Source organism: Panthera pardus, unplaced genomic scaffold (genome assembly GCF_024362965.1).
Source record: "Panthera pardus isolate Hobbes unplaced genomic scaffold, ASM2436296v1 HiC_scaffold_8, whole genome shotgun sequence".
In the NCBI taxonomy this organism is placed as follows: Eukaryota; Metazoa; Chordata; class Mammalia; order Carnivora; family Felidae; genus Panthera; species Panthera pardus.
In genome coordinates, this window is record NW_026527013.1 from 117,689,575 (window position 1) to 117,703,283 (window position 13,709).

At 44.5% G+C, this 13,709-nt stretch overlaps 1 protein-coding gene across 5 annotated transcripts in view; it reads left to right on the top strand.

The window, feature by feature from the left end:
* SNX10 (sorting nexin 10) overlaps positions 1-13,709 on the top strand; it is a 74,103-nt gene that overhangs the window by 33,252 nt on the left and 27,142 nt on the right. For all 5 annotated transcript variants that reach the window (XM_053897133.1, XM_053897132.1, XM_053897131.1 and 2 more), the window contains one exon: positions 9,444-9,490. In XM_053897133.1, coding sequence (XP_053753108.1) covers positions 9,467-9,490 — 24 coding nt within the window. In that variant the 5' untranslated portion in view covers positions 9,444-9,466. The remainder of the gene's footprint in view (positions 1-9,443; positions 9,491-13,709) is intronic.

The window sequence follows — 13,709 nt, forward strand, 5'->3', positions numbered from 1 at the left end:
GTACCCAGGAGACGCGGGACCCTTAAGCTACTGGACACTCTGGATGCTGGCTCCAGGCAGCTGTGTGGATGTCAGCAGCTGAAGCCAGTGCCGTAATTCAGCTTTTCTGGTGACCAGTTTCTTTGATATCTCATGAGATCTTTTATCTTCAGCATGGCTTCTGTTTCAGTACAAGCTCTGGTCCCTCAGACCTCTGGCTGCGACGTTGTAATCCCTCCTGTTTCTCTTTCATCATTTCCCAGCTTCGGGTCCCAGAGTACTGCCAGTCCTGGGCCAAATATGGGCAGGAGCAGGTGCCCAGCCCTTGTTTGCTTGCCAGGCTGTGTCTTGGGCACCTGACTAACCTGTGGATTGGCTTCTCTGGAGTCTGATACTTAACCATTGATGCCATCACCTGTGTCTAGGAAGGGTCGCCTCAGGTGATACAAAACAGGGCTACCTGTAGAGCTGTCCCTTCAGCAGGACCTTGGCCCAGAGCTTCCCCCCTAGGGGAGGTTTGGGGGGTGGGGGTATGGCCTCACCCCCAGACCTGCCCAATGCATCGTGAAGGACATAGGTGGTACTGAGAAATAGGTATGTGGAAAACTGGCACTAAGTTAAACTTTGAATTTAAAACAACCTCACTGATGGCATTATCTTTATGAGCTGAAAGTAAGAAGTCAGTAATTCTTGATTTATGTAGAAAAATTGCTGAACATCATAGGAGGAAGTAAAACACAAAGTGAAATTAACTTAGCTGTTTGTTTTCTTGGAAATGGTAACATAAAGTAATTGAGCACATTAAGTTTTACTTAAAAAATTTCGCAGTGTTTTCAGACTTCAGAAGTAACAAATGCATTGTAAACTTCCTGAAAAATACAGAAAAGAACAGAGTAAAAAGCCATTAGAATCCCACCACTCAGAAATGACCACTGTTAACTCCTTGTATGTAGGCTCTGGTTCTTAAATATTATTATTATTTTTTTAATTTAATTATTTTTTATTTAAAAAAATTTTTTTAACATTTATTTATTTTTGAGACAGAGAGACAGAGCATGTACAGGGGAGGGGCAGAGAGAGAGGGAGACACAGAATCTGAAACAGGCTCCAGGCTCTGAGCTGTCAGCACAGAGCCCGACGTGGGGCTCGAACTCACGGACCGTGAGATCATGACCTGAGCCAAAGTCGGACGCTTAACTGACCGAGCCACCCAGGTACCCCTAATTTAATTATTTTTAATTAATATTATTATTTTTTTAATTTATTTTTGAGAGAGAGAGAGAGAGAGAGAGAGAGAGACAGAGCACGAGCGGAGGAGGGGCAGAGAGAGAGGGAGACGCAGAATCTGAAACAGCTCTAGGCTCTCAACTGTCAGCACAGAGCCCGTCGCAGGGCTCGAACTCACAAACTGTGAGATCGTGATCTGAGCTGACCTCAGCTGAAGTCGGATGCTCAACCGACTGAGCCACCCAGGCGCCCCTGGTTCTTAAATAAATAAGTAAAGAAATAAAAACATACATAAAAAATTCACTTGGCGATCCTGTTACAGAAGGGTGGGAGAGACACTCGTCCTTGTCTCACGGAGTCGAAGAAGGAATCTTTGCGGACAACAGAGAGCGAGCAAAACCATAGAGTTTATTGAGGGGAAGTACAAAGCTCTCAAGAGTGAGAAGGGGTCCCAACTGGGTAGCCACCGAGGATTTTTGTCCCTGACTTTTTATTGGGACCCTATCAGAAAGTTTGTGAGACTTCATGCACGGCCCCTAGTGCGGGCAGGTCCAGAACACGTTTATCTCTTCCTCTTCTTCCCCAAACTCTGCCGCCCCTGCTGCCTCCTTAGCCTCCCGCTCTCTGATGCAGTCTGCCTCCGTGGAGGTCCCTTATCTTTCCCTGCCTGGTGTCAACCCGTTCCCTATTCAGAACTTCTTGAACAGTCCTTACGTTTAATATTCTTCTGTAACATAATTTGTAGTGGCCCAAGCTGGTTGGTGTGTTATGAAGCGCTGCCATAATTCATTCTGTCTAATCTACCGATGGACATTTACGTTTCCATTTTATTTGATACACTTTTTAAAAACACTGCATTGTGAACGTTCTTTCATATAAAAATTTTTTTTTTTGCACACGTCTGATTGATTTTTTTAGGTTGAGTTCCCAGATGTGGAATGATTGAGTCAAAGAACACGAGCAATTTAAAAATTCTTTTGAAACATATGGCCCACTTGTCTTTCAGGAATGTTGAAACAGCTCACATTCCTGCCAGCAGCAATCAGTCCCATTTCTCATGATCTTTGCCAGTGTAGATATTATCATTAAAAAAAATTCTAATTTAATAGACACAAAGATGGTTCCTTATTTTTTATTTGCATTTCTGTTTATAGCAAGGTTAAACATTTTAAATAAATCATTGACCTTTTTCCTAAAACTTTTTTTTAACATTTATTTATTTTGTGAGAGAGAGAGAGAGAGAGAGAGAGAGAGAGAGAGAGAGAGAACACGCACGAGTGAGGAAAGGGCAGACAGAGAGGGAGAGAGAATCCCAAGCAGCTTCTGCGCAGGGCTCCATCCCACGAAGCACGACATCATGACCCGAGCTGAGATCAAGAGTCAGACGCTTAAGCAACTGGGCCACACAGGCACCCCTAAAACTTTTTAATTGTGGTAAGAACATGTAAAATTGGCCATCTTGTCCAATTCAAGTGTCCAGTCCAGTAGTATTATGTATATTCCCATTGTTGTGTAACAACATCTCCGGGTCTGTTTCGTCTGGCCCAACTGAAACCCTGTACCCATTAAACAAGAACTCTCCCATTTTCCCCTTCCTCAGCCCCCGGCAGCCACCATCCCACCTTCTGTTTCTGTGAATTTGGCTAGTTAAGAAACCTTACTTACCTCATGTAGGTAAGTGGAATCATAAAGTACCTGGTTCTGTGTATGTGACTGATCACTTCATTTAGAATAGTGTCCTCAGGGCTCATCCATGCGGTAGCATGTGTCACAATTTCCTTCCTTTTAAAAGGTGAATAATGTCCCCTTCTACATATATACCACATCTTGCTCATTCATTTGTTGATGGACATTTGGGTGGCTTCCCCTTCTTGGCTGTAGGAATCAAGCTTCTAAGAAGGTGGGTGTGCAATTTTTTGAGATACTACTTTCAGTTCTTTCGGATATGTACCCAGCAGTAGAATTGCTGGACTCTAGAGTAGTTCTATTTTTAATTTTTTGAGGAACCTCCATACTGGTTTCTACAGGAGCGCCGTTTTACATTCCCGCCAGCACCCAGGTTCCAATTCCTCCATAGCCTCACCAATACTTGTTTTCTGTTTTTGTTTTTTTGGTTTTTTTTTTGTTACTAGCCTTCCTAATGGACACGGGGTGATAACTCACTGTGGTGTTGATTTCCATTTCCCTAATGACTAGTGATACTGACTGTCTTTTCATATGTTTTTTGGCCATTTGTATATCATCTTTGGAGAAATGTCTACTCAAGTCTTTTTTCCAGTTTTTAATCAGGGTGTTTGTTTTCTGTTGTTGAGTTTGACCTTTATTGTTTTCGTTTTATGAATTGATTATTGGTAACCTTTACCCCATGTTTCTACAAAAATGCTCTTTGGTATGGATTTACAAGAGCTTTTCATAAATTAAGAAATATTAATCCTTTGTTATGTATTACAAATATTAACATTTGTCTTCATATTCCTTTTGAAATGTACACTACAGCAGGTTTAAATTTTCATGTGGCCACGTCTGTCACTGTTTTCTAAAAATTTTTTCCTATTTTTATGTGTGTATGAGGGTGGAGGGGTGTTTACTGACAGTAATATTAGTACCAGTTCCTTTGGGTATCTTAGAGGACTCTATGGGGCCTTCAGCACCCCAGGGCATCTCACAGGGCAGCACAGTGGCCACAGCATAAATTCTCTGGCATGGTGAGCCTTTCCCCTGCTAGGTGCTGAGCTGCTGAGACACAGGTGTAGACAGAACACGTCTCCCTCCTCTGTGCACACTACAGAGGCCATAGGCACAGGACTGGGTGTAGGTGGGAGGAGGTTCTCTCGAAAGGTAAGGAAATAAGCTTTTTAGAACCCCGAATCAACACAGGTCCTGGGTGCCCCTGAAAGCAACCACCCCCCTCTTCCCACCTTTTTAGCTACTGCTGAGACTGACACAGGCTATTCAGCCAACTCCTCACATGGGCCCTCTCCTCCAGTGCTCACACCCCTTCAATACCAAGGCTTTTGTCTGACTTTCTTCTAAAAGCCCTCTCTGAAGGCAGAATCGTAACAGGAAAGGAACTGGGTGACTTACGCCTTTCGTTAAGCCCTCTTGTCCTGGAGTGGGGTCTCTTCAACATTAAAAAGTAATATGTTGGTGTGAAGGCTCTAAGACTTGGGTGAAAATGCATTGGAAGAAGCAGTGTCGGGGCACCTGGGAGGCTCAGTTGGTTGAGCGTCTGACTCTTGATTTCAGCTCAAGTCATGATCCCAGATCATGAGATCAAGCCCCACATTGTGTTCTGTGCTGAGTGTGGAACCTGCTTAAGATTCTCTCTGTCTCTCTGCCCCTGTCCCCCACTTGCTTTCTCTCTCTCACACACACATTCTTTAAAAAAAAAAAAAAAAAGAAGCAGTTTCAAGGTGAAATGGTGAGACCTAACAGAAAGGTGAGGTGGTATCTTTGTTACTTGTTTGCTTCCTCCATGCACAGCTTGTGGGCCTGTCTCCAGGCTCAAGCCCCAGCTCTTGGAACCTGAGCACACCTGCCGAAGGGAGAAGAGGTTAAGTGTATTTTGTTTGAGGGTTGACGACTCCTTCTAACATAACAAAATAAATAAATAAATAAATAAATAAATAAATAAATAAATAGTAAGACAGAAAGAAAAGAAAAAGAAAAGAAAGCTATAAAAGTTGTTTCCTAATAAAAAAATATACCCTTGTCCCATTACTGTTAGAAGAGCCCTGCCCACCATGAGGTTAATTAAAAATCTACCTGTACTTTCTGCTAGGAGCACATGAGATTTCTCTTGGCTTCTGGGTGGGAAATATGGAAAAACATACCTATTTGGTTTACGAAATTGTATATTGTTACAGTGAGTCAATGACTCTGTGTAGATCTTTGATAAAACCAGTTTTGTTCTGTTTAGAATGTCCTTGTGCCTTTGATATAAATTCTGACCTAGTTCATGATTAACAAATTTGTTGGGTTAATCAGCCTTTGACAAGAGATGGTAAGAAAACCCAAAACTATGGTACTAAAAGCTCACTCCCCCCACCCCCATCTTCATTTTAGAGAATGACGTAAACCATACTTGTGTTGCTTATTTCACCATGGGGAAAAGTACGTAATCCCTTCTCTTTCCGGCCCCATATATGGTCTACAGACTCTCGGTCAGTAGTTTGCTTGTCAGAGAAGAGACTGCCCATGGGTATACAGACCACGCTTAACATTGTGAATTTTTTTTCCTGTTTATCTAAGAGAGGGCTTCAGTAAGGTATAGAATTGAAAACACAATACTTAATTTCTCCATAGGTAGGGTCTGCAAACTACTGCTGCCTGTTTTTGTAGATAAAAGTTTTGTTGGAACATAGCCGTGTACGTTGGATTACTTAGCATCTGGGTGCTTTTTTCACTACAAATTTTAGACTTGAATAGTTATAACAGAGACTGTTTGACATGAAAAACCTCAAATATATACTATCTGGCCCTTTACAGAAAAGATTTGCCATCCCTGCTCTATAGAATTCTATCTTGGTTCCAGACATTTTGTATGTTATAGAAGAAATATTCCAAGGTGGAAAATGGAGGCGGTTTTCTCCTGAAGCTTCTGGTTTTGGCAAATCATACTCTCAAGGCAGTGATAGAGTTGTGAAGATACATTTTGAGTCTCTGAGATGAGTCTCCGTGGCCGCCATGTTTCCCAGTAGGGGGACAATCCATATCTCTGTCATCTCTGTGTACCTAATTCTAGCCTGAACAAGTTTGAGAAGTCATCCCTGTTGTTCAGAATAGTGGGGGCAGTTAATAATTCTCTCTAGGAAGGTAAGTAGGAAAGATCATGGATCTCAGTGGGTGATTATCCAGATGTGCAGTGGTTCCCCATCGGTGGTGGGGAGGTCCAGCGCTCCAAAGACAGTCTTGTTGATGGTCAGCTGGAGGCAGACTTCCACAGTTGTTGGAATGAAAATCTTCCAGTGAGGCAAGAATTCCCTATGTACAGTATTACGAAAGACACATGGGCTAGTCTGGAGAATTTAGAAATCTAAACAAACCTAATAATATTATAGCCCACCAGGCGGGTGTCGTGTTTTCAGAGGGCAGCTTCTCATTAGCGGCTTTGGTTTGCTAAATTATAGACAACTGGCCTTTTATCTCAAACCATACTATTGTGCTAGCAGTTAATTTCCTTCTCTTCATTAGTAAATGCCATGGCAAGGTCTAGTACCAGCTGATAGTTTCTGTTATAAAGGTACTGTCTCTTTGTAATTCAAATCTGCTATTTATTTCACATGAAAGAAAAATCTTCCATAATTTATGTTAGAGTCACTACTTCTGACAGAATTATGGTGTTTGTTTTAAACCATCATTATTTCAAAAAGTATAAAATGAATTTGTGTTAACTGGAAAAATTCAAACAATATGGAAGTATATAGAGTAAAAAATGAAAGTCCTACCCCCCTCCCCCCCACCTCTCTCCATATTAAAGGTTGACTGTGTGTTTCTCTGTGAAGTTCTGGAACTGGTTTAAACATTCAGTTTCCTACTTCTGTGCTACTTGGTATGTAGCATCTCGGGGTGGCTGGCACCCTATTGGGGTTGCAGAGTCCTTCTGTCTGGGTGGGAAAAGCTCAAGCCCTTTAAGGAGAATTAAGACCCAAACTTTGACCCATTGGTTCATATGACACAGTCATGGGTGCAACCTTGGGCAATGGAAAGAACAGGGTCGGGAAGCAGACTGGCTTGAGTTGAAAGTAGACTGGAATTCTGTCACTGGCTGTGTGACCTTGGACAACTTGTTCCCTCTGACTTTCTGTTTTCTTACTTGCAAGGTGAGGATGCTCACATCTCCCTCACAGAAGATTACACATTTCCTTTGATTACACAGGAAAGCACAGATACTCTCTGTTGGAGAAATTGACTCAATTGGGGTCATATAGATAGCATATATAAATATTGTGATGCAGATGAGGGTCATGATGGCAGGGGATTGTGTAATGGCGCAGAGAGCTGGGGCAAGAAGAGGGGAAGTGGTTTCTGAGCAGAATCCTGGAAAAGGACTGGAGCTTTGCAGGGGGGTCTGGAAGGGGTGAAGGCATGAGAGTAGAAGACCCACCTGGGCAGAGACTCAGCTGTGTGGTGCATTGCAGGGTGTGTAGGAAACGAGACCCGTCCTGAGATGGATGCAACTCTTGGTGTAAGTTTTATCCAATGCAGGAACCCCTTCAATGACCCGGCCCTCTAGCTGCTCCTCCCAGCCTCCACCCCTTTGCACATGCCAGTCCCTCTGCTCAGAATGTTTCTCCTTTTGCATTCCACGCTAAACCACACCATCCTTTAGGTCTCAGCTCAAGTGCCATTTTCTCAGTAAAGCCTTCCCAGCTCCCCACTCCACCCCCTATTTTGTCCCTCCGTTCTTGAAACAGGTGTCCTTTCCTTTCCTCTCCCTTCCACATTATGGTTATAAAGTCATCTTCTGAGCTTCCGGTGTATGCTGTAGTCCCCTGTGTGCCCCACTCCTAGCCCAGCACATGGCACATAGTAGGAGTGCCATAAATATTTGCCGAGTAAATATGCCGAGTAAATTTTCCGAGTGAATAAATGAATTCCCACCCCTTCCACAGTTACGACCCCAGCCTGTCTTTTCTATCTGATCCCCGCAGACCCTTTCTGTATCGGTTTCCTATGGCTGCCAAAAGGAGTTACCATAAACTTCGTGGCTTAAAACAAGAGAAATTTATTCTTTTGTAATTCTGGAGGCCAGATGTCTGAAATCAATGTGTTGGCAGGACCGTGCTCCCTCTGGAGTCTCTAGGGGGACATTTTTCCCCTGCCTCTGGTGACTCCGGGTGTCCTTGGCTTGTGTCTGCCCCTCTGCAATTTCTGCCTCCATCTTCGCACGGCTTCCCCTCTGTGTGCAGGTTTTCTCCTCTTCTGTCTCTCCTAAAACACTTGTCATCGTATTCGGAACCCACAATAATTCAGGATGATCACATCTGAGATTCTTCTTTATGTCTGCAAAGACCCTTTTTCTAGATAGGTCCTGGAGGTTAGGACCTGGGCATATCTTTTTGGCAGCAACAGTGCAACCTGGCCCACCCCCGCCATCCCTTTCCCACAGTGGAACTGGCCTGCCCACCTTCTCTTGACTGTCCATCATGCTTTTCTCCCTCCTTTGTGCATGCTACTACCACCCCTGTTCCTTGGAGGTCCCTCTTCCTTCCGTGAATGCTGACATTCCTGTGTTCTCCATGGGTCCTCCTGTGTTTCCCAGGTGACAGGAACTGCCTTCCCTTTGGAAACTCTCCGGCCACTCACGTGCAGTCCACTCTCCTCCTGCAGCAGGTCCTTTCCTCTGCCTGCTGTGCGGCATCTTATCAGCAACATCATGTGGGTCTGGAGGCTGAAGCTAGGGTTCTCGCTTCCTTATATTCCCTGCAGTCCCAAGGATGTTAGTAGAGGCTCAGGAGATTTTTGTGGATGGTAAAAAGTATCCGGAAAATGGACCCAGACACCTATGGTCAAAATAAAGACAGACAGTGATGACACAGTCATAGCCACCTTTCCGTCGTAAGAATACGTGTGCAGGGATACAGCTAGGGGATTTTAATTTTCTTTGACAGAGAGCAGGTGTCAGATTCAATGAGCTTATGTAATAAATGGGGTTTAAAATCCAGCAGACAATCCCAGGGACCTTCAGGGCCTGGAATGACCCATCAGGTTGGTTGTACTGACTGGAATCAAGGTGCTGACCTTTATCCCTCTTGGGGCCCACACCGTTTCTCATCTGAACACTGAAGTGGTTCAGATGTCACAGGAATGACCCGTTCCTTGAATGTCTGGTTGCTGGTAAAGCCATCAGAGCTGTTCTTAGCAGTGGCTCTCTCTGGGCATCTCCATTGTCTCCATTTCTCTGCCAGTGGGCATCCTCTGCCGGCCCCCCATGGCCACCCTGCTCCCCCACCTCCAGGCTCTGACTTACCAAGGCTTCACCTGTAGCTACACTCTGCTTGGCCTTCGGGTTTGAGCGCCTGTCAGCATCCAACTGCCTCAGACTTGCCATGTCCTAAACATCAGTCTGATGTTCACCTTGGTCTGGTCAGCAGTGGATAGGAGGGAGGAGGAGCAGAGGTTCATCTTTCAGGGACTGAGTAGGCAGAGACATTTTCCCTTGGAGGATTTTGGTGGGAGGCCATGAGAGACATTTCTGCTTCCAAATCACTGACTGTTGGTATCTTATTTTTCAGATTGATTGTATCCTGTGCTGAAGATGTTTCCAGAACAACAGAAAGAGGTATGTCATCACAAATCCAAAGATAAATAATCCATGCATTTTGACTCACTGCGGATTAGTTCTTCATTCAGTAACCATCAGTCTGTGGTGAAGAGTCACGATACTTCAGGGCATCCTAGAGGAGGGCTAACGACAGAACAAAACACCTGCCCTCCTGTCCTCACTGCCCCCGCTGCCCCCATTTCCCAGCATCGATGCGTCCTCGGCCCTCATTCCTTGGTTCCAGTGACTGAGCTGGCTCCTTGCTCACTTCCACCCACTGCTTATAAAAATATCTTTTTCCATGACTCAGATTTCTCCCAGGCTCTGACTATCACCCTCTGCTTTGAACAGTCTCCCTCTTGCTTTCTTGGTTTTCTACTCTCTTGCCTCATGAGTGAATCCCCCCACCTCTGGTAATGACCCAGGGGAACTGTCCGCCATTAGTTTCACTTTCACTTGGCTTGTTACCTCTCAGATCTCTTGGCTTGTTTTCACACAGTTCAGAGAACGCTGTTCTTTCCTGAACCCAGTCTCACCTCCCAGGCCTCCAGTCCTGGCTTCTTGAGCTTTATCTGACTGGGCGGAGGGTAGGGTAACCACCACACCAACCCTTTGCTGAGTGGCCTCTCTTCGGAGTACCCATTTGTCCTACCCTGCCTACTCCTGTATCACACACTTTGTCACTGGGTGAGCCTAATGAGACTGAACAGTGGCAGAGGGACTTGTTAGGGAGTACGCAACACACACACACACACACGGCCACATGGTCCTTAGTTTGCCTTGTCCAAGTTTAAAGCACTAAACAATCCAAGAAGTCCATTTCAGAGAATCCTTCCAGAGGCTTCTTTGCTAGATCTCACATCCTTACTTTCAGCCCTGTCTTTGGGTTCATATTCTAATTACTCCAGCTCACTTCTACCCTTTAATTCCAGGCTGGGCTCCTGCATTTTCTTTTTATTATTTTTTTTTACATTTTTTTTTGGCTCTCCTGTTTTCAAAGACAGTGTTTTTTAACTTTTGGGGTATAACATATAAACAGTAAAATGCATAAAATTCCTTAATCTTACGTGTACAACAGATTATCCCTTATGTGTACACCTGTGTAACCACACTCAGCTATAGGTGGTTCCAGCCCCCCAGACAGTGCTGTGTGGTCCTTTCCATCAGTCCCCCCTATCTTCCCCACAGAGGTAACCTCACATAATACCAGGACTTCTCTCTTGTCTCTATATTAAACAACACTGGGAAATTTCAGGAAATACTTATTTGCTTATTTCAGGAAATACCTTCTCTGTGAAGTTGGCCAAACTACAAGTCCCCACATGACTTCTGTCACTTCTGACACCAGTTACAATTTCAGGGATTCCCAAAAGCATCCTCAGTTTTGATAGTTCGTAAGACTCACAGAATTCACTGAGAGAGCTATGATACTCACAGTTACGGCTTATTACAGGGAAAGGACACAAATTAGAACCAGCCAAAGGAAGGGATGCAGAGGACAGAGTTGGGGAGGCATCCAGATGTGGAGCTCCTGCTCGTCTTCTCTGTATGGAGTTGCTGGAGTTACGCTCCCACCATTGATGTGTGAGGATATGTGCAGGGGAGCTCAGCAGGGCATTTGGTGTCCAGTTTTTACTGCGGCTCGGTCACATACTCCCTGTGTGGCTTTTTTTTTTTTTTAATTTTTTTAATGTTTATTTTTGAGAGAGAGAACGAGAGAGATAGAGCGTGAGTGGGAGAGGGGAGGGGGAGAGAGAGAGAGAGATACAGAATCTTCATGAAGCAGGCTCCAGGCTCCAAGCTGTCAGCACAGAGCCCGATGTGGGGCTCGAACCCACGAACCGTGAGATCATGACCCGAACTAAAGTCGGACGCTTAACCGACTGAGCCACCCGGGCGTCCTCCTGTGTGGCTGCCTTTTAGTCTCTACTCCTCCTGGGGTCAGGCTAATATCTTTAGTCTCCAGTTCCTCCAGAGGTTGCATTTGGTACAACTGAACTCCCATCATATGCACATTGTTGGACTGTCTGGTGGCCAAAGCCCAGGCTGGCAAAGGTACTCCTGTCAGGCAGGATGTTCCAGGGGCCTAGAGATCACCTCCCAGTAGCTGAGGGCAGAGGCCAGACCTCTCTCTGGGTGAGGTGAACTCTTCACTACACCACCTGCATTGTCCTGACCACTGGGCAGGCAGTGCCGAGAGAGTGAGACTATGCGATTGATGGCACATTCCAAGGGCACATTTTAAACCTTGTTCTCTTAGGGGAGAAGGGTGCCTGGGTGGCTCAGCTGGTTAAGCTTTTTACTCTTGGTGTTGGTTCAGATCATGATGTAATGGTTCGTGGGATTGAGCCCCAAGCCTCGTGTTGGGCTCTGCACGGACATCCTGGAGTCTTCTTGGGATTCTCTCTCCTCCCTGTCTCTCTGCCCCTCCTCCACTTGTGTGCACCTGTGCTCTCTCTCAAAAAAAAAAAAAAGTTCTCGTAGGGGGGAAAACTGCCAATGAAAGCAACAAAGACTGTTTTTCCAATTAGAGGGTTTACTTGAAAATTTCTTAATTTAAAAAAAAGTTTTTTTTAACGTTTATTTATTTTTGAGACAGAGAGAGACAGAGCATGAACGGGGGAGGGGCAGAGAGAGAGGGAGACACAGAATCGGAAGCAGGCTCCAGGCTCTGAGCCATCAGCCCAGAGCCCGACGCGGGGCTCGAACTCACGGACTGCGAGATCATGACCTGAGTTGAAGTCGGACGTTTAACCGACTGAGCCACCCAGGCGCCCCAAAAATTTCTTAATTTTTAATTTTCTAAATTTTTTACTTGGTTTAAGCACTTGATTTTGATTACAAACGCATTTCAATTAATAAAAACTACAACACGAAAAATAATTTAACCACCTACATAAAGAAAGTGTTTTATTGATCTTGCAAAAGTCCTTTATTATAAATAATTATATAATATTATAACATTGGGGTGCCTGGGTGGGTCAGTCGGTTAAACATCTGACTTTGTCTGTGCTCTTAGCACAGAACCTGCTTTGGATCCTCTGTCCCTCTCTCTTTCTGCCCCTACCCTGCTCATGCTCTCTCTATCTCAAAAATAAATAAACATAATAATAATATTATAACATTAAGGAATTTTAAAGTAATTTTTTAAAGTTTTTTTTTTTTTTGAGAGAGACGGAGACAGTGTGTGCGAATAAAGGAAGGGCAGAGAGAGAGGGGGAGAAAACTCCCAGCAGGCTCTGCCCTGTCAGCATGGAACCTGATGTGGGGCTCAAACTCATGAAACCATGAGATCATGACCTGAGCTGAAACCAACAGGAGGACGTTTAATCAACTGAGCCACCCAGGCGCCCCATAAAATTAAGGAATTTTAAACTAGAAAGTCCTTCAACTGAAAAGGAAAAAAGTATGATAAGAAGAGAGAGATTTAATGTTTGGAAATTTATGTTAGCCTTTGTCAGCAAGAACTGAGCATAGCCGGGCCAGGTTCTGGATGTATTGTAATGTAGTGTTGCTCAGACAGTCCACTGTTTCCCTGTGGCCAGAATGATCTCCTGGCTTCTAATGGCATTGCTCTTAAACAAAGTTAAAACTCCTAAATGTGTGACTAAGACCCTCTATAATTGGACCCTGCTTCTTTCTCTAGGCTCATCTTCTGTGCCTCCCTTTGCCCCGATGCACTTCTCACTTCTTATTTTGGAGTTTATTTTGCAGACTCGAATGCTCTGTGTCCTCTGGGCCCCTGGGCTTTCACAGATGTTTTCCCCACTGCTTGGATAATCTCTCCTCCCCCAGACTTCACTCCATGTTGAGTGGAGTGGCTAACTCCTCCTTATCCTCAGGCCTCCGCTTAGAAGTCAAGAAGAGGCTTTCCTAAAGCCTCAATTATAAAAAGGTATTTTTACCTCACCACCTAACCTGTAGTCGGTGTGGTCAGAAGTGGAGAAGGTTTTGGCTGAGCTTTTCAATATCCTAGTGCCTGGTTGTTGTTCAGTGGAAATAATTCATTTCCCACCTGACTGCATATGTAAGGGCTGAATGTAGTGTCACTGATTGCTCTAGAATCTAGACCAAGGAATCAGTGTGTGTGTAAGCACTTTCCACTCAGTGTCCATAGCAGACATTCCTAATTAATCTTGACATTGGCACATGAAGTGAGACCTATTTACTACCTTTGTTTAAAATTCAGATGGCCTAAGAGGGACATGTTGGTTCTACCTAACTGATAGAGCCAGCC